The sequence below is a fragment of the Trifolium pratense genome, linkage group LG4, assembly GCF_020283565.1.
Source record: "Trifolium pratense cultivar HEN17-A07 linkage group LG4, ARS_RC_1.1, whole genome shotgun sequence".
NCBI lineage: Eukaryota > Viridiplantae > Streptophyta > Magnoliopsida > Fabales > Fabaceae > Trifolium > Trifolium pratense.
This window is the reverse complement of record NC_060062.1, coordinates 30965730-30979533: the sequence shown is the minus strand read 5'-3', so window position 1 is coordinate 30979533 and position 13804 is coordinate 30965730. Positions and strand designations below refer to the sequence as shown.

Sequence of the window (13804 nt, the reverse complement as noted above, 5' to 3'; positions counted from 1 at the left end):
TTGAATTAGTTTATTAAAATAAACTATAAGCTAGTAAAATTTTGGGTCTATATATTTTGGTCCAAGTAGAATCTTGATTTCACATATATTCAATAATTTATAGTCGTTTCTTTTTTTCGAATAGAAATTTTGTGCTTTTCTGGATATAATATGTTAGTTTGTTAATTTTATTTTATTTTAATAGAAATTTTCTGAATTGTTGGTTTGTTGGTGTTCTTTTTCTAGATATACATGTTGTATTAATAACAATTTTATATATGTTGTTCGTTGTTTAACTGAATTATTAAGATAACGATGATTTTTTTCGGTAATGCCTAAAAAATTTAGCCACACCGGAAATTAATGTCTGGGTCCGCCTCTGTTAGTGTTCCGCATAAATTCAAGGCCTAGCTACAATCATAACACGGAGTGGAGATTCTTGACTACAATTAGGGTCGGGTCATTCTACTTCTTTAAATCGAGCAAACCAAAACATTTTTATAAGCTTATTTAGCTAAAAAATCTAAACCGCAAATTATTAAAAAAGCCTTTAAAGCCTATTAGGCCGATCTATTTAAGTTGGTATGAATAATATTTTTACTACGACTATTATTTATATATTAAAATTTGTAGATTGATTAAATTATAAATATATTAACTTTTTCAGTAGTTTAAGTTTATTAATCTACAAATACATTATTATAAACTAGAATTGAAATATGATGATATATATATAATTCACTAAAATATCATGTTAAATATCAAAAGTAACATTGATTTATTAGTTCATAAGTATATTTAAAAATAAATATAATTATTTATTTAAATATGTTTATGTGAATATACTTTTAAACAAGCGAACAAGTCACATCAGACTTTCAAAATGCTAGACTCAGGCCTAAAAATTAAGCCTATTATAGGTCACAGGCCAAGCTCAGACCTTCGATTTTTGATAGGTCAGACTCAGGTTTGACAAAACCTAGCTCGACCTAGCCTATTCTCACATCTAACTACAATATTTCGAATCAAGATTTACTACAGTAATTTATCACACAGTTTTCACACTATTTTTAATCTGAACCATTAAATACAGATTAGACGTACGGTACATATTGATTCTATGAAAAAATCTCTTAAAATAATATTTTACCGTACATTACAGATCGAACGGTCTTGATACAATACAGCGTGAAAACCGTGTTAAATTTGCACGGCAGCAAATCTATTTCCCAATATTTGTATGAGTCTATCTATAAATAAGGAAATGATACTAAGTCATAATCATAATCATAAGTACATAAAATATTTTACGTGACTTTGATTTGCACTTTATTTATACGAAATGAACTCCGGAACGATACAAAGCTTTCTTAAGGGAAAGAGCATTTTAGTAGTTGGCACAACAGGCTTCTTAGCAAAAGGTACTATATACTAGTATAATATTTATTTATGTAGCTATAATTTGTCACGTAAGTAAATAAAGAATTGTGCAAATCCATATCACCATAGTTGGTGGAATAAATAGTTAAACTAATTGAATTATTATTTTTATTTAATAAGCAAAAGTATGTATTTATAAAGGAGTATTAGAGATATTTCAACCCTTACAAAGAGATAATTAACTGTTTTCTAAGTAAGCTAAATGATTGGTACACCAATCAGAAAAAACATAGCTTAAATTACGCCATCTTCTACTTATAAACCAACGCCACAAGAAAAACTTAATGTTCGTCATTAACCTATTTAAACAGATTGAAACTCCTATAAAAATGATGTTATTTTTCAAAGACCAAATGCACCATGTTGTTGCACTTATCGGATGCCTCACCTTCTTAAGTCTTTTATTAAAGAATATATATATCATCTTTTATTTATCTTTTTTTTTTTGGTTGATTGTTAAATTTATCTTTATTTGCAGTTTTTGTGGAAAAAATACTAAGAATCCAACCAGAGATACAAAAGTTGTATCTTCTTGTAAGAGCTTCCAACAATGACTTTGCTGCACAACGCCTGCAAAATGAGGTGCACTAATAGAAATTCCTATGAATATTTATAATTTTATTACTTTTTAAGGTACAATTATATATTATGACTTAGATAAATTAATTGTTTGAATTGCTACATAATTATTATATATAGGTATTTCAAACAGATTTATTTGCATTGCTACGAGATAAGTGGAGTGCGAAGTTTGATTCTTTCATAACAGAGAAGGTTATGGCCATAGCAGGAGATGTTGCTGTTGAGAATTTGGGACTAAAAGATGAAAATCTTAAAAATACTATGTTTCAAGAGATAGACATTATTGTCAATTTAGCTGCATCCACCAAATTCGATGAAAGGTGATGACACAACAAGAGCTAACTAAATAAATTTCTTGTCATATGATATATAAAAACTTATTAACTTATGTAAGCTATTTTTATAAGCTCAAAATAAGTCAATTTAAACGGGATCAAAATTCATTTATAGATAAGATCTTAAATTAAAAAGAGATGCTATATCAAAATAATTAAAAATAAAATAAAATTGACAACATCAAAATAATTTATAAAGAGTGACATTCGTTACCTTTAACTTTTTTCAATAAATTTAATATGTTATTTACAAACAAAAAAAATTAATATGTTATCTTAATTTCGTGATAAACTTTAGTTTTTCAAATATATAACATTAATGAGTTTTATATAAGAATCTTGACGATGAACAGATTATTAATGAGTTTTTTGCAGCAAAAAAATATAAAGAGGATGTTTTTGTCATACTTCTATTGTAGTTTTAATTGCGGTTTTGCGGTTTTTGCGGTTTAGTAAGAAAGTCATCCAAACCAAATCAAATACCTTATATTAAAATTATTTTAGCCTTTTTAAAAAAAAAATCAATATAAATATGTAATAAAAATTTCTATAAATAAAAGTATGAATTTACTTTCTAATTTCATCATGAAATTGTATAATGAACAGAGAGACAAATTATATATTTTTTGCATGTTTATTTTTTAATTTTTTTCTCTAATATTAAAATTTTTCTACAGGTATGATATCTCGATGGGTGTTAATACCATTGGAGCTTTACATGTGTTAAACTTTGCAAAAAGGTGTTACAAGATAAAGGTTGTTGTCCATACATCAACAGGTAAGTCGCAATATATTGTGAACAATAAACATAAGTTAAACCTAATAAACATTTTGTGACCTCAATATTAATATTATTACTGAAAATAATATAATTGTATTTATTAATAATTAGCATATGTATGCGGAGAGGCCAATGATGAAAAAGAGATTTTTCAAGAGAAATCATTTGAGATGGGTCAAACTCTAAAAGGAACCTCAAATTTAAACATCCAAACTGAAATGAATTTGTTGGAGAGTAAATTAGCTGAACTTCGAGAGATGAATGTTGATGAAAACACAATCAAGTATGCAATGAAAGATTATGGCATTGAAAGGTGGTTCATCTAATTCTTCTTTGCTAGCTTCTTTCTTTTCATGAATAATTCTTATTAATTTGTTTCTTTTTTAACTCTTTGTATATAGCACATTATGTATATAGTTATATGTACCTTAACCTTAATCTAACTTTTTGTGTGTGATGTGATTTGAACTAATTAATGCAAAACTAGAGCAAATTTGCATGGTTGGCCAAATACATATGTATTCACAAAAGCGATGGGAGAAATGCTTGTAGTGAATCAAAAAGACAATATACCATTGATCATCATACGACCCACAATGGTTACCAGTACAATTAATGATCCGTTTTCTGGTTGGATTGAAGGTGCAAGGTATATAATCTTCATCACTTATGCAAAAATTCATAAGTTCCCCTAACCAAAAACATAAGTGTTTTAACGTAAGGTATTTGAGTTCCCCTAACCAAAAATAAATTAAATTGTTTTAAATTTTAGTGAATTATCAAAATTTAAGTGTATATTTTTTTGGGTTAAATATGTTTTTGGTCCCTAAATATTTTTAATTTTGTTTTTTGACCCTATAATTTTATTTAGCAAGTTTTGGTCCCTCAAATACTTTTTGTCATGATTTTTGGTCCCTGCTTTTCAGTCATCTCGTGTATATCATTCAAAATTTTAAATTTTTTCTGTGGTCATGTTTAATACATTATAGGAATCTCCCTTGCAAAAGTTTTTTTTTTTAACAAGCATGAATTAAATATGAACATTTTAATTTTTTGCGCATAAATTAAAATTTCATAAATAATTCATCTTATGTTAAAAAATTCTAACTTTTTTTTTGTCCAATAGCCTCTAATGGCTAGAAATTCACTTCTTGAAATGAATAAGCGAAAAATCTCGAATCCAAACTCTGCTCTCCATATAAAATATAATATTCCTATCAATAGAGTTGTGCTCACCAAGATTCTTTAGTCTTTTTGTGGAATCTAACCTTAAAATATTATTTTGATGTGGCAATATCGCACAATATGTGACACTTTAATAAAGTATTTCTTACTCATCATTAAGAGTTTTGAAATAAAAATAAATATAAAAAATAATGGAAAATAATAATATTTCGCACAATATGTGACAGTTTAATAAATATTCCTTCTGTTCATCTTATTATTATTGCATGTTATTTTAATTCTTGATTACAGAACTATGGACAGTGTCATACGTGGATATGGTCTTGGAAAATTAGAAAGCTTTGCTGGTAATCTCAACACTATTCTAGATACAGTAAGTTACGTGCATATGTTATTTGTTTTATTTATTATTATTATATTTATAATGTTTCTTTTGACAAAAATTATATTTATAATGTTATGAACACACTGTTTAATACATGCAGCGTAACTAATGTTTTTAAATTACTACTATATTGGTTAAAATTCATGAGTGATATAATTAAGGACAACATTACTTTTGCTCTTAACTTATTAAATTCAACTAATGATTTTGTTCTTTATTTATTTTATACGTCATTTTATGTTTTGTTTGGCAAATATAGTGAATGATTGATAAATTAGTTGATAGTTTATAACTTATATGTAGCTGATGATGACTTATAACTGATAAGCTAATTAAAGTGTTTGTTAAAATTAACGGTTCAACTAACTGATAAATATAAAATGACATAAAAGAATATTTTTAATTAATAATAAAATTTATATCTTTTATATCATATTTATATTTTATTTTTTATTGAATGACAAAGTATATATATTATAAATAAGATGAAATGAAAATCTAGTCCAATATAAAAATAGAAATGAGTATAAGAAATAACAAAAACACCAACACACCAAAAAGGAGGAGGAATCAAACAACATAGCAAATGCAAATAAGGTGAAAGAGTCGAACCAACCAAAGTAGAGTCTGACACAGAAACCCCTATCCATGCCCTCTATCTAATTCATCACAGTGACGGTTTCAGCCCCCATTCATATAAAGAACAAGGGTGACCCGGAGTCTTATGGAGAACAAAATCCAAGAAGGGTGTTTAGCCCTATCCACCGGATCGTCATCCAAAAAGGGCCTACCAAAGAAAATCACATCATTGCAGGACTTCCAAATGGATCATACAACAACATACCAAACCAAAGATAAGACACCCCTAGTCATCTTAACCGCGAGATAAAAATGCATGCGGTTTGGTTCAGTTAGTTTTTAAAAAGTCATCTAAACCAAACTAATGTGGTTATGATTGGTTCAGTTTGTGCAGTTTACCACGATATAAAAAATATGACAATATTTTCAACTTGTTACCAAATAAATATATGAACTTTTAATTTATTTTATTGTTTACATGATACAATATGCATATACAGAAATTGCATATATATATATATATATATATATATATATATATATAACTTATTTTTAATACCAACAGTATAGTTCTGAATCACATGAAATGATATGTTTTGACAGCCTACTGTTTTATGGACTCAATTTGGATTGCTTGCTAATAGTTTATAGAGTTAAGTTAACTATTGCGGTTTGGTTTGGTTTTCTGAAATGAAAACCGAAAACCAAACCAAACCACGCGGTTTAGAAGAAAAATGATTCGTGCGATTAAAACTAAATGCGATTTTTTGCAGTTTCGGTTTGGATTGGTTCGATTTGCAGTTTTACTTTTGGATTGATTTGGATACGATCACCCCTATTGGATGGTACTACGATAACACCTGAATCGATACTTCGATATCAATCTATAATGGTACTTGTAACACCCACATTTCCCAACCGATTATTATTAATATAAAAGGTGATTATTATTTTATTTTTTTTCAAAAGAGGATGTCACTTACTAAAATCCAAAACATAATTTCTATTTAATTAAACATCACAGCGGAATGAATAAAATTGTCTGAAATACAATCTCCGATTAAACTGAAAACTCTTAATAATGTCTGAATAATTTTAGAAATAGAATAAAGCGTTGTTTGAATGAAAATAATACATCAGAGTTCCCAAATAAGGTATTATTATGAAATAAAAGAAGTTGAAAATAAAACTAGATGAATTTTCCCCATGTTACTAGTATCAGAAGAGACATCTACATGCGAACCTCAAGTACGAGGATTTCACCGCGAAATTTAAGGTTCAACCCTCTACCTGAAAATCAACAATTGCACATTGTAGGACCAAACCAACAAATAAAACGTAACAGGGTAAGCACTAATATTCAATAACTGAGATGAATGTAAGCAAAGTACCTAAATAAATAAATACATAATGATTGGTAAAATGCTAATAAAAATGAATCACATAAAACAGTACAAAAAGCACAAATAGCAAAGTAACTAAATCAAATCAAATCAATTCCCAAATGTATGTTATGTCATAAAAATTCAACACTCCTTAATACACGTGGTACTAGGGTTGGAGGTCATAAATGTACACTTCTCTGCACGACAACAAATTTGGAAGCCGAGATAAACACATCGGAGTTCCACTGCACGACAACAAAGGACTTGACACATGAATGAATGCATGGTCATATTTACACCAAAGACAAATTCTCAAATTATCAAACAAAATCAACGCGACAACAACAAATCAACACAACAACAATTCTCAAATCAAAATCCTCAAATCCAATGTTTCAAAAACCAAAAGGTTGCAAACACAGTATAATAAACATATAAAAATAGAGAATTATTAGTTAAGTTTGTATTTACATATATAAGAGTTTTGTTTTATTAAAATACAATCTTTTCTAGTGAAAAAGTCACTCAAACACCCTCATCACCAATTAATCCTAACTCTCAAGTTGTTAATTGCTCAAATTAATTCTACTAAACTATTTTCTAATAAGACTATCACAGACACATTTTCTATCAATTCTATAGCATGTACTACAATAAAATTTGTACTACAACTTCATTTAAACTATCACCACATTCAATAAGCACATGATAGGCCATCTCTATGTCAGTATAACTTGTTATTATGTACATTAGATGACCAACTCCCCTTCACAAACCTCATAGATCATCATCTTCTCAAAAGTAACCCATTTAGGACACCACTCAAGGATTAAACAGACATTCACACCACCAGTAATGTAATAAATGTAATAAATAACAATAGCTTTTTATTATTTTCTTTATGTCTTATAGTTAGTTTGTATCTCTTATAAGTCTATGACCTACCTGATTGTACCTGAATATAAGCTCTTACTCATCAATGACTTAGTAGTTAATCAAATAAGAGTACTTTCTTATATATCTTTATTAATCTTGTATTTCCCTCCTATACTAAACAGGGGACAAGCAAACCTCAGCCATATCAATTAAAAAGGTGAGATTAAAGCTTCAATTTTAAGTTCCAAACAATCCCAAAACAGTCTCAAATAATTTATGGTTTTAATCTATGAATTAGAAACTCTGATTTTCTTTCCAATTTTCAATTGAAAATATACACGCTCAAAACATGAATGAATGCATAAACCAATATCCCAAAGCAAAATTGCAGAATGTAAATGCACAAATTATAGCATATCAAAGCAAAACGAAATTGCACTCTGATAAAATATATTCTAAAAATCGGGGCGTTACAGTACTACGATACCACTTTGTATTTTTGAAACAAAGAAAAGAAATTTTGAGATGAAGAGAAAAGAGGGAAAAGAGAGAACTCAGATCTATTTTCGGAATTCTGGAGTTAGTTATGAACTGATTGAAAGCCTCTTTTTATAGAGGGAGACACGAAATTGAAATGAGGAAAAATGGGAAAGCTTATCAGTTCTGATTGATCCGATCTGTAACCGGAAGATCAAATCGTGGGGAGAAAGTAAATGTGCGGATAGAATAAAAAAATATCCATTTAAGAACGGATCATGAATCGGAATTGGATCCTCTCCATCCCCAATTGCCTCCATCTCTCTCCTTCTCCACATATTGACCATTGGATCCATCCAATGGATGAGAGATTATTAAAAGATAAAAGGACATATGATTCCAATAAAATACCCTCAGCATTGATTTAAAGTGTTTTCAATGACTCATTTTAATCATTAATTAATTAATTAATTTATGTGACTAAAAATAACACACATCACCTAGGCCCAAGCCCAAGCCGCCCGGACGGACGGCAACGGCGCGCGTGTGTGGATGGTCAAGGGTAGTGTGTGATCCTCCGTTTATAAAACAGGATAACCCTTGGGACACGCCCCAAGTAGTCACCTTATAATATATAAACACTAATAAAGGGTGTGTCCTTTCAAATGCGAGACTTTTTCCTACTTTTTTAATTCACACTTCAATATTTAAGTCCCCAAGACTTGTGTGTTTTTCCTTTTCATTTCCAATCTCATTCATTCAACTTGAACACATTAAATATACATTAAATGTGTACATTTTCCAACAGATTAATCCATCATATATGACAATTAAAATGTATTTAATATATTAACTTGTCCTACTACTCTCTCCGGTCCTTTTTATAAGGAACACTTTGAAAAAATCACACAGACCAAGGAAACACATTTAACATAGTTATTTTCATTTAATACTCTTATAAATTTAAATTTATTCCATGTTTACCCTTATTTAATTACTTTTTATTCAACTAACTTACTTATTTTTAAATTCTCTCTCATAATAAATAAGGGCATAAGTGAAATTGAACATTTAGAACATTTGAAAATTGGTCAAAGTTTCTTATAAAAAGGACCAAATTTTTTTCCCAAAGTGTTCCTTATAATAAGGACCGGAGGGAGTATATTTTTTCACGCACACATGCTCCATCCGACCCAAAATATAGGAAAATTGATCAAAGAAAGTTGATGTATTTAGTCCAAATTTTTAACAAAATATATCAACTTTCTTTGACCAATTTTTCCTTATATTTTGGGACTGATGAAATATTTAATTTGGACCAGTCTATGAAATAGGCATTTACGAACTCATGTCTTTTGAGGTCATGACTACAAATTACTCCCTCCGTCTAAAATTATAAGGGAAAAAACCTCAATTTTTTGTTCCAAATTATAAGAAAAAAACCACTTTCAAGAATTCCACACACACGCACACGCACGCACGCACGCGCGCACGCACGCGCGCGCGCACGCGCACACACACACACACTAATATAAACAAAATATAAACAACCAATAAAAATAAGTCACTAGGTTTGGTCTAGTGGTGAGAGGTTTGAGTAGTACACTAGAGGTACTGGATTCCATCCCCAACTCATTAATTGTAAAAAAAAAAAAAACCAATAAAAATTGTTTTTACGTCTTTCCATGCAATTTATTCTAAGGAAAATCCACAAAAACATATTTCAAATTATCAGGTTTTACATTTTTTAATAAGTGTGGTTTTTTTTCTTTATAATTTGGGACGGAGAGAGTATATAAATTACATCTATTTTAAGTTCTAATGTTTGATCTGCTAAAAAATAGAGATTTTATTGAACAATTTTTGTTCTACTTTGTTTGATTTAGAAATTGATTATGAGACTGAACAAAATATGTAGGAAGGGACAACACAAAAACATATTTAACCCAAAATATTATATTTCTATCTTTCTTCACTACAACTTTATCTTATCATATACTATGTTGTTTTGTCTTGTACTGCTTTATCTAATATTTACTATTTTACAATCAAACGCACATATGCTCGTATCTTCTCAATATATAATCCATTTTGCTAGTAAAAAATCAAAAGAAGTATATTATAGTCTATATTTTATATTTTGTATACTCTATTTCAATATCAAAGTTTGATTTAAACAATATTAATTAATTGAAATTAGCTTTTACAAAATATATTTTTTATTGAATTAAATATGCAAATTTGTTTTTGCTCCCTATAAAAAAAGTGACATTTTTTTATCTATACAAAATTATTATGTATGTGGTTTTAGACTCCGTTTTGTTAGACTAATGTGTATTTCTTTTTTTTTTTTTTTTGGTACATACTAATGTGTATTTCTTATCTGTATAAATAATTACATTTACAAAAAATGTTCAAAAATTAGTTTGACTTGAAGCTTTCTGAATTCATATTATTTATTTTAGAAGCATTTTAATGTGTTAAATCTATGTATATATTTATAATGAATATAACTTAAATATGGAAATTAATATGCAGATCCCAGCAGACTTTGTCGTCAATTGTATCATCACAGCTATTGTTGTTCATTTGGATCAAGCTCCAAAAACTTTCGTCTACCATATTTCTTCTTCGTTAAGAAATCCCTTTACAGTTTTTGATTTTACCAATATTACTTATGATTATTTTGCAAAAAATCCTTTCATAAATCAGAATGGAAAACTGATAGTGATCTCCAAGAGACTTTGGATTTCAAGTTTGGCTATTTTCAACAGTTATTTGACAATCCGATATGTCTTGCCCTTAAAGGTTTGTTGAGTGTTAAAATATTTTTTATTCTCAGCTTTTAAAGTATGTGTTTATTTTACATCTTGTAAAAAAAAATGTAGTTCTCGTGAGCATAGTTCAGTTGGTAGAAACATTACATTGTATTTTATATGCAAGAGTCAATGTTTGAATCCAGAACACTCTATTTATTCACCTTTAGGATGAAATTCTAGCAAATAGGATTAAAAAAAAAAATGGATCTTAAAGTGAACATTTGTGATGGCAGGAAAATAAAATGTTATTTGATCTAAAAAATACAAGTTCATCTATTTAATATATCACCTTATTAGTTATTAACCAAGAAAATATACACAAATTTAGAAAATGAAAATAGAAAATATTTTGATGGGGTTTAACATTTCATACATTTTAGCATATATATTCGTGAAGTATTGTTACTAATCCATTTCCCACCTTTTGGCATATTTATAAGGTCTCAAATTTGGTCAATAAAATGTTTTTCTGTACACCCCAAGATCATACATATGATGACAAAGAAAAAAAAATTAGAATGCTTCAAAGATGGGTAAAATTATACATTCCATATTCATGTTTCAAAGCCATGTAAGTATTTACAAATAATAATTTTTTTACTTTGATTAGATTCTTTTATACGGATGAAATAATAATTTTTTTTATTTTAGATTTGACGACACAAATACCGAAAATTTACGAAGGATTGCAAATGGCTATATAAAGAATGAAGAATTAGACTTTGATCCAACTAGTATTGATTGGACAAACTACATGATGAATATTCACATCCCTGGCCTCGTTAAGTATGCAATGAAATAGTATATATCCAAAATAAAAAATGGTTTGTGTGAGGATTGAAATATTGTGGTAATTAATATTGTGGCCTTGAATAATCTCCAAATGTGATGGTCTTGAATAATCTCCAAATATATATGATGTTTGTGCCAAAATTTGTTGTTTGTAAGATATGGATTATTTAAGTGATGGTGATGTTTTAGTCTTGCAATTGTAATCGTTAGTGAAAATTTGTGTTGTATAATTAGTCTGTTAAATTATAGATCAATTGCTGAAATCTAAAACTGTGACAAACTATATGTTTTTATTACTGTAGGCGATCCAAATTCATGTGGTTATTCAATTCAAATGAGGTGAAATTATACTAAAAATCGATATAAGTCAATTCACTTACATTTGGTACAACGACCATTTTTTATTTTATTTTAAGACTTTGTAAAAGTATTTTTATTTGAAATTAATTTTGATAGTTATTGTTTGTCCTCAAGTAATATGTCTGTCAAACAAAATTGTCAGTGATATTTAACAAATAAACTTAGAAGATAGAAATTTCACAACCTTTGTCTTTTGTCAGTAATGGTACTACCGATCTTCACTGCAGCGATCATGCTCAATCAACACTCGACTTAAGAGACGTCAATAATAACAAGTCCAACAGGTGTTCCACGAGATCCCACAATTCAACTCTCTCTCTCTCTCTCTCTCTCTCTCTCTCTCTCTCTCACACACACACACACACACACACAATTTCACTCAATTTTGAATAGGACGTACACTCAATCAACGCGTAACATGTCATTTTACCAAAGGCTTGAAACAATTCTAAACAACCGATCAAAGTTAAAACAAAACACGCATTTTTGAGGTCTTTAGAGTTATAACGTGGTTTAGGTAAATGTGAGATATTTTTGGGAAAGTATGTTAAAAGTGGAGTTAGGTATGATCGCTAGGTATGAGCCTTTTGGGAAAGTATGTTAAATATATCCCATGAACTACCTCAAACTTATAATGTTGTCAAGTCAAGAGAACTAAAGATTTAACCTAACTCCGAGGAGGGTAACCAAATTTATTTTTCAGGTCTATAGGCTTATAATATGGTTTTTCATCGAAAGAAAAGGGATATATTTTTTCAGGTCTCAGTGGCTAAGCATAATAATAACAATAATGTGGCTTGAAAAGGCTCTAGGTACCAATAAAAATTGCCTCAATGCGAGAAAGTTTAACCAATCAGTCAAAAGAGAATAAATGCAAGTTTTAGAAAATAAACAGTTCAGATATACTCTCATAGGATATAGAAAGAAAATGATAATACCGTGGAAATATTTGGCACAAATCCTCACTGGCTGCGGTATCTGAAAATTGAAGCATTTTACCTTGCGAAACATTGCTTTTCCTACTCTTCTCTCTGCTCTCGAAATTTCGCGCTTTCCTGAGTAATCACCTTTAGTGTATTCTTTTTATTAAGGCGTGTAATCAGATCATAGAAATCTAGCTGTTACCAAACTGAAAACTTGTAGTGACATAATAACATGAAAACTCAATAATAAACAAGCAGACAGATAATCAACCACCAAGGGGTGTTGAAGTGCAAAAGTAAGTATATTTTTATTGTCTCCACAGGGACTGATGCGATATTGATGCCGTTCAACAATTAATATAATTTTAAGTAAAGTGGTTGACAGAGTTTGTTTATGAGAAAGTACGAAAATATGGTGATGGTGAAGAAATGATCGAAATCACAGAGAGATAAGTTTGCTGGGATTATTTCATTAACTCATTCATTTGTATTTCCCTAATCAGTTATATAGATTTTAGTCATCTACCAATATTATCACTTATCGCTCGTCGTACGTTTCCGTGTCCAGATAACGCCGAGATATCTATTATACTTATTAACCTCTGATGTCTCGGATGATCAATCAATACAATAGCATTAAGATCCGATACTTTGAGTGAATATTAAACCTAAATCTATCTCTAGAATTTAGAGTTCAATAGATATCATCCTAGTTCTTAGATTCAAAAAGTATATGTCTATAACAATTCAAATTCAAGGATAAAACAATGAAATCAAAGATAATATCAACATTAATAGATAATCTAAAATCATACATAACACCATGATCAAGATAAATACATACTAATAGAGTAACTTACATCTAATCCCAACAAAAGAGAGATTAGCTATTTTATTTTCATGATA

At 28.9% G+C, this 13804-nt stretch overlaps 1 protein-coding gene across 1 annotated transcript; it reads left to right on the top strand.

Moving 5' to 3' along the window:
* The first annotated feature begins 1284 nt into the window (after positions 1-1284).
* On the top strand, positions 1285-11904 carry LOC123923396 (probable fatty acyl-CoA reductase 4). The gene is made up of 10 exons (XM_045976087.1): positions 1285-1400; positions 1898-2001; positions 2119-2321; positions 3014-3114; positions 3229-3430; positions 3605-3766; positions 4594-4675; positions 10543-10812; positions 11264-11394; positions 11475-11904. The coding sequence occupies exons 1-10, from the start codon at positions 1322-1324 to the stop codon at positions 11623-11625; spliced, it is 1485 nt and encodes a 494-aa protein (XP_045832043.1). The 5' UTR covers positions 1285-1321; the 3' UTR covers positions 11626-11904.
* Positions 11905-13804: the final 1900 nt, after the last annotated feature.

Bases quoted from the DNA above. Each gene is read 5' to 3' on its own strand.
- LOC123923396 (XM_045976087.1), top strand. From the start codon at position 1,322: ATGAACTCCGGAACGATACAAAGCTTTCTTAAGGGAAAGAGCATTTTA. The intron at 2,002-2,118 runs GTGCACTAATAG...TATTATATATAG, and splicing joins CACAACGCCTGCAAAATGAG to GTATTTCAAACAGATTTATT. The intron at 2,322-3,013 runs GTGATGACACAA...ATTTTTCTACAG, and splicing joins TCCACCAAATTCGATGAAAG to GTATGATATCTCGATGGGTG.